The 14,932-nt window shown below is 46.9% G+C and overlaps 1 protein-coding gene across 30 annotated transcripts in view; it reads right to left on the bottom strand.

Moving 5' to 3' along the window:
• Positions 1 to 13,551, bottom strand: part of TCF7L2 (transcription factor 7 like 2) — a 205,139-nt gene extending 191,588 nt beyond the window's left edge. For 15 of the 30 annotated variants that reach the window (XM_055424623.2, XM_088842330.1, XM_055424621.2 and 12 more), the window contains exons 1-3: positions 12,834 to 13,551; positions 12,488 to 12,554; positions 12,125 to 12,249 (exon numbers count right to left, since the gene is read on the bottom strand). In XM_055424623.2, the coding sequence (XP_055280598.1) occupies positions 12,125 to 12,249; positions 12,488 to 12,554; positions 12,834 to 13,022 (381 nt within the window). In that variant the 5' untranslated portion in view covers positions 13,023 to 13,551. The remainder of the gene's footprint in view (positions 1 to 12,124; positions 12,250 to 12,487; positions 12,555 to 12,833) is intronic. The other 15 variants (XM_055424633.2, XM_055424632.2, XM_055424635.2 and 12 more) reach the window with 3 other exon arrangements.
• Positions 13,552 to 14,932: the final 1,381 nt, after the last annotated feature.

Below are 14,932 nucleotides of genomic sequence, written 5' to 3'. Positions count from 1 at the left end.
TTGCGACACGTAGGCGAGAGGGAAGGACTGGGAGAGAGAGGATGTGAGAAGCCACAAGACTGCAAAGGTACAAGCCCCCCCACCGCTCCCCCCGCCAGAGTTCGAATAACTGGGCTCTCACCCTCAAACACAACTCTATTTTGGGGAAAACAAATGTGGCAGGCAGAGAATTCAGGGGCCACCCGATGCCTTATACATTCTTTCACAATGACTAAGCTATCAGTCCCAGGACAGCTCAGGACAGCTCTTGCAACCCGCATGCACTCTAGGAATCCACACTTCCCCAAAGAGGGAGCCAACCAGTGCCCAAGAGCCACTGAAAGTTCTGAAGACCACCTATTCGGGGGCCCAAGGGTGAAGGTATGCCCCGGGTTCACCCAGACCCCCCCACAGCAGAAGGCTAAAGTCTCTACTGGGCTTTTCCCCTTGAAGACCTATAGATCCCCCAACAAAGAAGTGGGTAGCCCCAAATAAAAAAGAATACCAAGATGGCTCTCCAAATTTTTCTTTTCCCCAATAACACTTGTTAAATCTTGGGCTCCTACCAATTGGGAAAACAAACACCATTTGCTGACTGATTTTATAAACAACACAACAATCACCAAAAGGTCTCAACAGTATCTGAAGATGCATTTTAACTGACCATAAACGAACAAATGATGAAGAATCACACGGTCTTATGAAATTGCTATCCATCCCCCTCACAGCAATAGGCAGATCAGCTGTATTTCCAAACACAGAACTGTATTACTAGAGCAAACTACTGCTATGACCACCACTGTACTGTTACTATTACCAGAACCTTCCCGTAAAGCAAAGCATTACCAAGCCTATGTGAGTTTCAGACCCCATTATCTCGTATCCTGCTCCCTGTAAGAAAAATTATTCATTTTATAAAGGTTTTTATTTGGGGCGGGGGGGGCAGAAATTCACATAAGAACTTCTGAACCAAGTCAAACTAAACACAACCCAGTAGTAATGAAATTTTTAAAATAGCCTAAATCCATACTGCTCAAGGGATAAGGGCAGTACTGTTCCCAGTTGGGGATAAAATGGGTTCTAAGACCATTATGTCTTTTCCAAAAGAACAAATAAAAAAACACTGCTTGTATAGATATATTAGGAGTCTGCCTGGTCTCAAATGTAATAGTAATCAAAGTTAAAAGGTAGCATAATAGAGGTGGGGAAAAAATATATATATACATATATATATACACACACACATATACATATTCCTTTACCTGTCAAGGCAGAGTAATGAATCACACTCCCAAAAACAACAAAAGATAAAGTCTGAGCCGCTGAGATAAGCCCCTCCCACGCACAGAGCTGCTCCCGCCCCCCAACACACACACTCAGGAGCTGTTCATCCAAAATGAGTCCCTGTAGAAGACAGATGAACTTGCCCCCTCGGCCCCCACCCCTCGTCCTTTTTGTGAAAACTGCCAGTCAGTAAGCGGAGATCGGACTAATTACTGTGACAATTCTGCATCGTGTTAAAACAACTTTTGTGCACAGGACAGGTTCCTCTGCGAGTTTGGAATTCTTGGCTGAGAGAAGCTCTGGTCAAGCAGAGCGGGGGACTCTCCCGCTCAGGAGAGAAGGCAACACTGAAAACTCATCCCCCTTTTCAGCCGGTTTTATTCTTCCCTTTCCCAACTCCCTGATGCAGAGCTTAATGAAAACTTGTCCAAGCTTTTCTTCCCACAAACCCTGCGGAGCCCTAAGGCGATCTTGCACTCAGGGTAACCACAGAAATCTTCTATCATCAATTAAAACCGAATGGACACCTGATAACTAAGTAGACATCGTGGAAACAAAATTTCATACGATCATGGCCTTTTGAACAAATTAGTGAAACTGTGGCTAATCCAAATTCAATTTTCACTTGTCCGGTTCCACTCTTAATCCTTGTGTTCAACACCAACCCAAACACAACTCCAAAGAGAAAGCTACTAATACAATTTTACTAAGACAGTAAAAATGCAGCTGCAAGATCCTTAAGATGTTGTTGTTCAGTCACTGAGTTGGATCCAACTCTTTGGGGACCCCACAGACTGTAGCCCGCCAGGCTCCTCTGTCCATGGGATTCTCCAGGCAAGAATTTGGAGCAGGTTGCCATTTCCTCCTCCAGGGGATCTTCCCAACCCAGGGATCGAACCCAGGTCTCTTGCACTTGCAGGCAGATTCTTTACCACTGAGTCACCAGGAAAGCCCTAAGAATCTGGCAGGACAAAGCTAATTTCACCTTCACACACACCAATCTAACATCCCCAGGCAATGTAACTTCACTCCTCAGGTGTCCAGGCACACGGAATAATGCTGACCAGCTCCTAAATCCATGCAGCACAAGCTCCAATCAGATCTTCACTCCTAACCAGAACTCACTGTGTTGGAAAGATTCTGAGCTAAACTTCCCCCAGCAACAGCGAGGAAGACTTAAAATTTTCTCATTTCTCCATTGCATTTCCACCCCCTCTTTTCCCAAATACTCTCTTCTAAAACACACCCTTTAAACGGCTTTTTCCTTTCGTGTAAAACACAGGGATGCCTTGTTCATTATAGTGTAGCTTTTTAAGATGAAGATAAAATACAAGGACCCAGAAAAAACTTGGCATTCTAAGATGGAACAATAATTTATTTATATCTCTGTATAAAGCTAGAAGAAAGAACAAGAGAAGGTTGGCCCTCTGTGCTTTTGTTTGTTTTTGGAAGATAAGGGGAGGCTGAGAGATCTTAGATGGCGAATTAAGGCTTATCTAAGAACCAGGTTCCCCCATGCCTGGACTCTTGGGACCATCCCTGCTCTGGTCACCTGCAGCACTGTCCATCACTTCTGCATCCAGCAACTGTGGCTCTTATGCCCTGAGCCTGCAACATGCCCTAATGTGGTGCCTACCCACCTCGCCTAGCCCTGATCCCAGCCACCTCCTAAAGCAACACCAAATGAGAACTCCAAGGTACTTCTCATGCTGTGCCTTCCTGTGAAACTCACAACAAAATACACCTTCCCTTCCTGTGTGTTTGTTCACAGTGGCCAAGCCCACCCACCCATTCTAACACTCCCAGATGACCCAGCCATCTATCCCCCAGAGAAAGAGCATGGAGAAGCACTGGTGCTCTGCATAGTCTGGCACACATTCTCCCGCAAAGCAAAACCCAATATTTCACAATCCACCACCTCCCTTATCAAGAAATCCTATCTTGATTTCTCGTCTCATTTCTAATTACTTCTGCTGCTGCTGCTAAGTCACTTCAGTCGTGTCCGACTCTGTGTGACCCCATAGACGGAAGCCCACCAGGCTCCCCCATCCCTGGGATTCTCCAGGCAAGAACACTGGAGTGGGTTGCCATTTCCTTCTAATTACTACTGGCCCTAAATTCAGTGTTTCCGATACAAGACATCAGAGATACCCAGAGATGGGAGAAAAGCAATGCAGTCTTTTCAGCCACAGAGATCTCATCCTCAAAGGCAACCTGAAACCCTCCATTGGGTCTTCCAACACTTAAGTGAACTTCCTGTAGGGTGAAGATTAATTCTGTATGCCTACTCACCCCACTAAACTGGAAAGAGGGGGAGCATTTGTTTTATTTCCATTTTTATGAATCACCTAGCTTTCTATTAAAAAAAAAAAAAGAAATCCAGATTCATTTCCTAAATAAGTTCTGGTTTGGGGGAATTGTTGGTTCACTGTAGCTGCCACCAAGAGGCACTTGTAAGTTTAATTTACATGTCATTAGCATAAAAGACAAAATTGGGGCCTAAGTATATCTAAGACCTTTTCTTAGGTCACCAGTCATTTTTCAGGACACTGACAGCACCCCCAAGCCCTATGCTGGGAGCCTCTTACATTTAGTGGGAAATAAATTTCTGACCAGGCCTCTGGGTATCTGTCTCCCTATACCCCTTTAAAAAGTGCCAGGGGGCTTCTGACTTCTACAGGGAAGGCAAAATCAGCACAGACTGGTAGGTATGGAGGCTTAAGCATTCCTGCAAAGATCCAGACACAGAACATCTGTCCCCTCCTGAAACAACAACTTAACAAAGGCAACCCCTTCTCCCTCCCTGGCTTTCTCCTTCAGAAATTGTGCTACAACAAAACGCACGCCTTTAGACACAGGAACAATCTCTCCTACTGTCTCGACGTTCCATCAAATGTCTATTTACCCTCATTAATTTTTTCTTTTCTTTTCCTCAACCTGAAACCATCAGCTATGAGTCAGAGAATGATCATTAACTTTTACAGCTTTCATAGACATCCACCTACTCACATTGGGGGAAAGAAGTATTGACTTGCAACACTGCCTGAGACCAAAATTCTCTAAGAGAAAAAAAAAAGCTGGAGAAAATCACCTATAGAAAGTTATATCTATAGGTCTATGGGGTGGGGGGAGCTACATTTATTGGGGTATTTTTTCTCCATTTTGTGGTGCAGTCACTGCAAAATGTTACAGTTGAACTTGGTTATGGTGATGGGCATTTCTGGATTTGTTTTTTGAGGGAAAATTAGATGATTTTCTTTAAACATCAAACCATAATTACAGTTCTTAAACTGTTTGGGGGAGAGAAGAATAAAGTGAAGCAAGTTTCCTGGTCTTGTCCAAAACACAATTCCAGCATATAAAAACACATGGGCTAAAGTGCTGAGACATGTTCCTAACACAGCATTTTTCATTAAAGTTGCTACACTAACACTCTTAAAATAATGCCCCATCATTACTCCACTTAGCAGTCACAGCGCTGCAACTCATAACGAATTAATTTGCATTAATGTGGGTTTCATGTGTCCTTCCCTGGGTATGCCATTGTGATTCAGACTTAATAAAACTGACAGGACAATAACATAGTGCCTTTTCTTTCACTTTCCCAAACAAACCAACCCACCCAAAGACCCACACAAATCCTCTTGATTTTTTTAAGCATTTTGCTAATATATTTAGTACATCATAATTGGCCCAGCACGCAAGAACCTAGTTATCTTCTCAGTAAATATTTATAGCATCACCCTTTTCCATTCATTCTGCATTTTCTTAGAGAATCTAACTGTAGCCTACATCTGCAATTCATTGACTTTACAATTTACCACATGTTGGGATGGGAGAGGTCTTAGCTCCATTTGAATCACTACACAAATATGCAAGTGATTTATCGGTTTCAAACTAAAGACTGCAAGAGAAGGACTCCACTTTTCCTGAACATTACTTCTTCTGGCAGACCATGAACAATTACAGTTCGTACTAATTAAGCTCTGTAAATGTGCTGTGCCTTACTAATGCCTACCAGGCCTCAAATTTATTTTCATGATGCCAAACTTTAGCAAGCAATTTTAACTCCTTCAGAGCTGATCCCATTAACAGCCATCCCTTTTCCCTGCAGAAGGAGTTGTGTGGGGCTACTTCATGACCAAAAAAAAAAAGAATAAAATACAAGAGACCAAACTACCAGCCCCAAATCAGATATGCCTAAGGAAGAAAACAGCCTATCCTAGGAAAACCGAAGAACACCAGGGCTGATAACCCGTTCAAAGATCCCACAGCCCCATCTTTGTAATGAGCTGTTAAGGGATTCATATCTGTCCCAGAGGGCTAGTAAGTTTCTGCATTCCATTGATTAGAAAATAAAACCGTTCAGCCTTGGTCTTTAAGTTTGGGTTGGATGGAGCGAAGGACCCGGCCAGAAATGACAAAACCATCAGCCCCGCCCCTGTTCACCACAGTTTCCCACACACCTTGGAATCCCACTCCCCCTCTGCCATGTGGTCACACACACACTAGGACAGCCCACTTCTTTTTTAAGAATAAATTACAATCCGCAGGGTAACTGGCCATCTCTCTCACATCGGGGGTCTTCACCACAGATGCCCCGTCCCCAGACTCTTGCACAATAACTCACATGAAGTTATTATCTGCTGCATAGAGCTCTTTGGGTGAAAAGTAGATTGGAACCAGTTTTTACTGAGCAAATCAATATGGTTGTTAGTACCATCCCCCCCACCATCCCCACCCCCATCATGGTATTTTTCAACCTCTCATAAGAAACTTCTAACTCCTAATTTCAATCAAGTCATTTTTGTCAAGCCCAAACCTCTGTCGCATCTTTTTATACCTTGGAGAAGGAAATGGCAACCCACTCCAGTGTTCTTGCCTGGAGAATCCCAGGGACAGGGGAGCCTGGTGGGCTTCTGTCTATGGGGTCACACAGAGTCGGACACGACTGAAGTGACTTAGCAGCAGCAGCAGCAACCTCACTTAGCCAAGCATTTATTCTGCTTTCTCTGTTATTTTTCCGTGTCCTCCACCAAGACACCACTGCACATTTCCCACAAGAATGACCTTCCCATTCCCAAAGCAAACTTGGATTTTTTTCCTCATCTATTAATTCTTTTAATCAATTCTCCTCACTCCATGTCACTTGTCTTTTAACCCTCACGTTAACTAGTGCAATATGCAATGTATGCATTTTCCCTTCCAGCTCAGTGAAACATCATATAAATTGAAGGGCAGCCTCCCATATCAGGTTTCTTTAAGTATTCTGGGAAATAAGCACAATATAGACAACAGGGTCTCAAAAAAAAAAAAAAAAAAGTCAAGAAAGAAAGGAAAAAGGGATAAACCAGAAGGAAAAAAAGATGCGAACACCTAGAGCTACTTTGCTTTTGAAAAACATTCGTGCAGAGCCCCCACTGAATTTCCATTCCTGAAAGTGCTCTTTATAAATGTGTATAACAATAGCCTGGAGGAAAAGTACAAGTCAGCTGCCCAAGGAGGAGGGGGTGTCTGTCTCAGTTGGCTCAGATTGTAGGGGTGGGGGTCAGAGGCGGGGGAGAGGGCAACTTTGGCGATGGGCTGTCCCCACCACCCGCCCCCAATCTCATTGCTTATAATTAGTGAGAGAAATCTGAGCTACTGCCAGTGTCTGCGGACCTTGAATATTATAAGGCCAACGTGGCGTCAAATATCTTAACATTCATAAGTGTTATGGGCTGTAAATAAAGCCTGTGGATTTATGACCCGGTGGTGCTTGCCAGCAAAGGACTAGGGCACATTTCTTTCAGCAGACCTGTCGAGGTGCGAGTTTGCCTTTGGTTGTAAAATTAACCATTTCCTTCACAAATGTGCTCAATTACAAGTCAGAGTTGAAGACTGACTTACACGGTTGCCAATATCCACTCCCAGAAGAAACTCAGACGCCCACATCACACACCCCTTTCAAAAAGAAAAGCCTCAAGAATTTGATTCACCCCCCTCCTTCTCCAAACTTCTGAAATGCGTCACCTCGAAACAGTTATAAATGCGGTTAAAGATATTATCTAATTCCACTCACCAAGACTAAAAAGCTTACACCTACTTCCTTGGAAAGTGCTTATTTATTTGGCAATGCCACAGTTTAAAAAAACAAAAAAGGAGTAAATCACTCCTTGCCTGAAGTCCCTTCCCCCAACATAATGTCATCTACTTCCTGTGTAGAAGAGTCTTTGCTAAATCCAGGTTGTCTCAGACTTAACTGCCAATAAACTAACTTCCACAGAACTTCCAGACAGCTGGGGAAAAGGTCCCCGGAGTTTTAGTCATGGTCCAGAAACACGCGTCCGCACAAAAATTTGCAGCTGTCCTGTCTCTGCAGTGCATTTTTAATGTGATTCGGGGGCCCCTGTTGTGAAACATCTGACAAAATGTAAAATCCTCTTAGATACCTTCCAGTTTACCCACTGAGCCTGTGTAAGAGAAGTTGCACCAACATTTCTCCACCAAGAAGTCTGGGTGCTTTTCGTATGCACAAGGGCACCTCGTGGCATGTGAGGAAACATTCAAAACCTGGAAAGGCTTCTACTGTCATCTTTAAAAGCACAGCCTCTGGTGCAACTATTAAAATGCTGGTTTTCTAAAGCAAATATTTTTTTAATGGCGTGCAGAACTGCAGTTATCCTGAACTGCTAACAGAACAGCATTCTTGATCTGCCAGCCCCCGGAAACCTTCCTGTAACTTTTTCACAGCTTGCTAAGAAACAGAAAGCTGACCAGTTTCCAGCAGGGACTCTAAATGAAATCCATATCAGTAAAATTAAAATCAAGGTGGAAAACTCCCAGCCAGAACAGAGGATTGTTTTTCTCCAAATCTTTTCTCAATCAGATAGGGGTGCATCAATGAAAGCTACTTTGCTTCAGCAGTCAGGTTTCCAAAAACACTTCTTCCAGATAAACACTCTAGGCTCCCGAATGCCTCATAGTTTTGTTTCTGGGGTTTTTAGAAGGCTTTCATTTCAACAAACTGTGGAAGCGCTGGCATATTAAATTTATAATCATTAAAATATGAATTATTGGGTGAATGTTGAGCCCATAATCCAAACTGCAGACATTAAACCCCAACCTAGAAAGATTAGCACGGAATTAATACTGCTGCCTTGAGATTGAAATCTAAACATGTTTGCCATAAATATTTCTCAAGGAGATGAAAAACAATTAGCATAAATACCAAAGAAGGGCAAGAACACCTGTTCTTTTTCAGGGCGATAAGCATTTTATTGTTCTCTATTTAAAATGTAATGACCTGTGTAATTACAGTAATATTACATTGTTATGTAGGGGCTTGGAATGTCACACTTTGAAAAGTGTTGTCAAAACAATCAGGGGTGAAGGTGGGGGGTGGGAGGACAACCAGGAAGGACCACCATTAACCCTTCACACTCCAAGGTCTAAATCTTTTGTATTAGAAAGGATTATGTTGTTTGAGCGAGGAGAAAACATCCATTTTTCACCAGGCAGAAAGTGAAGTTGCTGCCCAGCTAAATAAAACCCCAATGAATAGGCCCCTCTTGGTTTCCTTTAAATGCTGGATTCCAAGTTCTAAAATGAATTCAAGATGCTGCTTATTTATTTGTTCAACCTAGTAGCAAACAGTTTCAGCTGAAAAGCAAATAACTTTGGATCAAAGAAGATGCAAAAGCTCTAATAACCAAGTCCTTAATAAGAATTTCAAACCTAACTGGAATTTCGGCCACCAAATCCCATATTCTCATTTGACAGGAGGGAAAAAGAAATGTAAAACTAGTTTTTCCTATCAACTTTAATACAGAAACAGTATTCTTATCTTTAGTATATACAAATGTTACCACAATTCTAATATTTGCAGTTCTATCACCTCCCATCTGCTTAACCAGACCTCTCGCCTTAATGCTTTTTTGTATTCGAATCTTTTTAAAAGCCATTCCTATTACTGTATCAAAGGCTAAATTAACGTGATGTAGAAATCTTTGTCATTTTAAAATAAAATTATTACTATCAAGCTTTATGGCGTCTCCAGCAATTAAAGCATTATTCTTGAGATAATGCATTATTCATCATAAGCCCATTTAATGATACTCCTTAATTCTTTACGTTCTTAAATAGAAAAGCAGAAACCAGGAATCCAAAGAGCTTGCTTTTGAAAGGATGCAACTGCTTACAGGTACACTTATAAGTAACAGAAAATATAGCAAAAAAAAAAAAAAAAACCACCACCACCAAGGAGGGTCGGGAAAAGAATAGAGCCAATTTGTCTTTACACCTTGCCCTCAAAAAACACACTCTATGAAGCACTAAGAATTTCAGATGAGCATGAAAAGACCGCTATCTTGCCTATAGATTCCTTCAGCAGCTGTATCAAATCTGGAATTGCAAGCCGGCCTTCTGATTGAAGAGGTCAGGAGTGACACATAACAGCCTCTCAGCTTCATTTCCATGTCTCTGCTTACTGGCTTAAATAAATAACTTTAATTTTGGAGCACATCAGCCAACTCAGGTAACAGATAGGAGGGAGGAAGGGCCTGTGCGCACAAAAGATGTCTGTTGGGTGTTTGACACGCAAATATTAAAACTGCCTCCTGAGTTCAGAAATGTCTTCTCAATCTGATGTCACAGCACCAGGCCACCCGCTATGTCCGCAATTAAAATCACAAGACGCGGAGTATTCCTACAATGCCCACAAAGGGGATGGGGTGATTGGGAGCTTTCCTTTTCGCACCGGGAAATCATTTATTTGCCTTTAACAATTTCCCTGTTTCCTAATTACAGTACAACACAACTGCTGGAGTTTCGGGTGACAGTGGAGCAAGCCTGCCAGCGGTCACAGACAGGAGTTTGCAAGGAGCCCAGAAGGGCCAGCAAGCCCGCCATCAAAGCTCAGTGTTCAGATGGCCTTTCAGATGGCAAAGTGGATTTTAAAATAATATCAGAGAGACTTCCATCGTAGGGGGAGGGGAGGAGAGGAAGAAATTCTCAGGGTTACTTTGGAATGTCGCTTGGTCGGCTTGGTGATTACACAAACTCTCCGGTTCAAGATGCCCACGAGCTCCCAGAAAAATACAGCGTAGCCGGACTGTGTTTCGCCTCCAGCTGCAACCCCACAGACCGGCCCCTGCCTCCAGAAAGCGCTGGCCATGTAAGAGGAGGTCGGGCTGAAACGGTCTCCCAGCTTCCCAAGCCTGCAGAAGCCTGGGCGCAAGGGAGGGCGGGGGCGGGGGGGGGAATAATTATTTCTCTTTCCTTGCCGTAAGAAATGACGGTCTACCATGCCCTTGCCATTTTTTTTGCCGGGGCCCCAAAAAACAAGTCAAACCTGATAGTTAATATTTTAATGCTTAAAAACACTTGTAGATCGGATCGACTCCTGTCCGGCAAGCCCTCGGCCATTAGCACCGAATCCACGGCTGCTGCACTATTTCAAATTGCTAGCTCGAGTTACCGAAAAAGAAAACGACAAAAGTAGTGTGTGTGTAAATACGAGGTAGGGGGACTGAGCCAGAGAAGGTGCAAAATAACAATCGAGAAGCCGGGCACAAACGTTTAGAGATCGCGTCTAGAGATTCGGGATCCACGCTTTTAAGAGCAGGGTGGGATGGGAGGAAGGGGTTCAGGGCGAGGGCAGGGGGCAGAGGTCGGTCGAGGAAGGGGGTGAGCCCTGTTAACAAATGTCAGCGGTGGGCTCGGGGCACACGCTGAGGGAAGCGCCCCCCAGAGCCTGGCACCCAGCTCCGCCCTGAGGCCCTCAAAGTTGGGTGGCCTGCGATCAGCAGCCCACTCTCTAGAAGGACAGGCGCCCTGGGCCTCCCTCAGCCTCTCTACACCCTTGGGCCCCCGCACACCCTGGTCTCTGCTCCCCTAGGGCCCGCCGAGGGCCTTCGCTAATGCTGGCGAGCGCAGACCCCGCTATATAACCCCAAACCACCAAATTCCCTAGAAATACATCAAGTCCGTCCAGGGGAGGCCATCCCGGCCGCACACAACCCTAGAACCGCGGCCACAGGGGCCTCTCCACCCCGCGCGGCCCAGGAGAGCCCGCAGCCAGCGCGCCACGCCGCCGAGCCCAGCCACGGCGCCCAGGGCGCTCGAGGCCCTGCGGGGTGGCCCCCAGAAAAGCAAGCCCGGAGCCCCCCAAAGTTTGCAGTGGAACCCGTCTAGGAAGCGTGACCTTCCAAGGGGAAAAGGGGAGTAGGGCTGAGAGCCAGCCATCGACACTAGAAAGCTAAACAAATCAGCGGCCGAGAGAGAAAGCCGAGCTTCTCCAGGGCCCCGGGCTCCGCGCGCCCGCTAGTTCTCAAGTCCAAACGCCCGGAGGGACAATCCGCTCTCTAACACCGCGCGTCGGGCGCAGCCCATTCTCTCTGTCCCCGGCCGCGGCAGCCAAGGGGTTAACCGGGGGAAGCCCAAGACGCCACAGAAGAGGGAAGGAAGAGAGAGGGAGAAAAGAAAGAGCCACACAGTCGTCTTCCCAGGGTGAAGAAACAAACAACACCACCAAAGGGGGCGGGGGCAATCAGAGCGCAGGAGGGAAAAAAAGAAAAAAGTTCTGATTTTTTTCCCCCCCTACCACCACCCTCGCAGAGCCCTGCTTGGAAAGCAAAGTCTCCCCAACATCACGAGGCAACAAACTGAAAGCAAGAACATGGCGAAGTGCAAACACATCCCAGTCCACAAAAGGCAGAAAAGTTTGGAGAGTTTCGGGCTGCTGGGCCACGAGCGGGGGAGGGGAGGCGGGGAGGGGAGGAGGCGGGGAGGGGGAGGGAGCGGAGGGGGAGGGGCAGGGCAGGGGCCGCATGCGGGGCCGGGCGGGGGGCTGCGGGCGGGGGCCGGGCGCGGAGGCACTTACAGTTCGGGCGGTGGGCGAGAGCGATCCGTTGGGGAGGTAGGGGCTCGTCAGGTCGGGGATCATGATGAAGGGGTAGCCGGGATACGGTGGCCCCTTAAAGAGCCCTCCATCTTGCCTCTTGGCCGCTAACATGGCGGGGCGGCGAGGGGACGGCGGCGGCGGCCGCGCGGAGCGGGAGAGAGCGAGGAGAAACTTTTTAGAAAAGTGCCCCAAGTGGCCGGGGGCGCCCGGGGCCGCAGCGGCGCACGGCCGGGCCGAGCGGGGCGCGGGGCCCGGGCGCGCGGGGCGGCGGGCCCCGGGCTGGGGGGCCGGGGTGGGGGGCGCCGCTCCGGGCGGCTGCGGGGCAGCGCGGGGCGTACTCACCTTCTTCCAAACTTTCCCGGGATTTATCTCGGAAACTTTCGGAGCGAGGCGGAGGCCGTCTTTCCGCCTTCCCGGAGGGGTGGAGGTGGGGAGGGCGAGGGGCAAACGCCACGCAGAGTTGGGGGGGAGGAAAGGGATCAGCGAGGTGGGGGGTTTGGGGTGAGGGGGAGAAAGAAAAAAACAGGGTTACAAGTTTTTGCAATGGTGGCCCCACAAGCACACGCCGCCCGCCTGGCCCCGCGGCGCCCCGCCGCCGCCCCCAGCCCCGATTTCTCCCCTCTCAGCAACATTTGCCAAGCCCAGGAAATAGATTAAGAACCCCACCAGCCCGAGGGGCTTTTCCTACCTCGGAATCGGAGGAGCTGTTTTGATTCGTTTCTGATTCATTGACTAGAGACGATTTGACATCAGCTAAATCCCTCTCCGCCGAGGAGTTTTCGGAGCTCTTCTCCTCCTGCTCGCCCTCGTCTTTGAAGGAAATCAGTTCGTCGTTGGCGCCTAGGTCATCTCCTCCACCGCCGTTCAGCTGCGGCATTTTTTTTCACCCACCAGCAGCAATTTTGGAAGAAAAATGAAGTAGGAAGAAAAGCCAAAAAAAAAAAAAAAACCCAAAAAAAGTTTTGCCCCCCCAAAAAAAATTGCAAGAAAAAGACGAGTCCAAGGTGAACTTTTTTTCTGCTTTGGGGTCTTTTTCTCCTGGGGAGGGGAAAGAGGGGGGAGGGGAGGGGAAGGGGGGGAGATCTTCTGCACGCGTGAGTTTGGGTTTCTTTTTTCTCTCGTTCCCAAGGATCCGATCAATGTGCAAAAAAATAATAAAAAAAAGGGGGGGTAAAAAAAAACACACCAACAACAACAAGAAGTCAGATATAAAGAGCAAAGGGGGGGGAAGCCGAAGATACAGGAGGAGCTCGTGCCGCTCGGATTTGAGTGAGTTGAAGTTAGACTGAGAGCTTTTCAGTTCAAAGGCGGCGCTGATTGACAGATAGAAAAAGGGGGATCGAAATCCGGAGGAACGGAGTAGTCTGGGAGCGGAGATTATTGACAGGGCGAGAGGAACACACTCGCTTAATGAGATGCCGGGGGGCGGGTCCGGCCCGCTGACGTCTGCATAAATAAACAGCCGGGGTGGGCGGGGCGGGGGCGGCTAACAATGATCCTTTCGGGCGCCTGGAGAGGGAGGGAGGAGGGAGGGAAGGGGGAGGAGGAGGAGAGGGGCGGGGGAGCAGGGGGGAGAGACGGAGGGAGGAGTGTGCAGGGGGAGAGGCCTGCGCTGAGTGTGTGCGAGCCCGGGAGTCTGGGCGAGGGAACGGGGACTCGCTCCGGATTGGGGGCGGCTTCAGAAAAGACAATGCCGAGCAGGAGAGGAGGGGAACGGGGGGTGGGTGGCGATCGCGTCAGGAATCCGAGCCGAGGAAGGCGGAAGGAAAGCCCACTTGGGGGGCGGGGGTGGGGAGAGGCCCAGAAAAAGTGCACTTTAGAAATATTAGAAAGAAGTCTTAAGGAAGGAGAAAAGGAGGAGAGTACTGGGGAAAGGGTGAGAGGTAGGGGTTTAGTGGTTAAGCCAGCAATGAAGTCAGCCACCCTTGGGCGGGATGTAACAGAAGTGGTCAAAAAGGGAGATCAACCCTCCACTCAGAGAGCTTGGGGAAGTGGAGGGCTGGGCAAAGTTCCTGGTCATCTGCAGTGAAAGAAACTATTAACCCACGAGGTCTTCCCTCCCCCTTTTTGTTTATTAATAGTGAATCATTTCGTTAAATCGTAAGTCTCTACTAGAATAAATATGCCAAGATGACTTTTTATCCAAAAAACAATCAAATACTGTAGTGTTTGTCAGGGGCATTTAAAATATCCTTAAGGAAAAATACATGATTCTTGATTCTTTTCAATGTAGAATGTTGTTCTTTTTTTTTTTAACTGACCTTGGAGGTGGTAGGAAATCAGCTAGGATCCAAAGTCCTTTCTGACTTTGGAGGTGAAAAGTTTGGGCGTTAACACAGCCAGGGAAAATAAAACTGAAAGTTCACCAACCCCAGGGATCAGTGGTACTGGAGTCTTTCTGGAAGGAGATCTGAAATGAAATCCCCCAAAGACTGACCAAATAATCAAGATGTAGATGGTTCTGGCAGGAAATTGCTAACCCAGCTGATGCTAGAAGACCTCAGGGAGGAGATGGAAAACCTGAGGTTTGAGGCAGGTATTTGTTGATTTTTAGGTTCTCTCCTGGGGAGCAGATTGATTTGCTACAAAATGGGGAAGAAAATTATGTTAAAGGGGAAAAGGCCTGGGTCCCAAAACAGTGTTCCTAGAAAATGGAGCAACAACATTCATTTTCTTGCAAATATCCACTGAGAAGTGAACTGGAATCTGCAACAGGAAAGGGGACAGAAAGAACCAGAGGAAAAAAAAGAAATCAGTAGGGAATTAGCAAATTTTCTTTTAGAAACA

This window comes from Moschus berezovskii, chromosome 12 (assembly GCF_049115385.1).
Source record: "Moschus berezovskii isolate FMDL1 chromosome 12, NW_MosBer_1.0, whole genome shotgun sequence".
In the NCBI taxonomy this organism is placed as follows: Eukaryota; Metazoa; Chordata; class Mammalia; order Artiodactyla; family Moschidae; genus Moschus; species Moschus berezovskii.
This window is presented reverse-complemented; position numbering and strand designations above follow the sequence as displayed.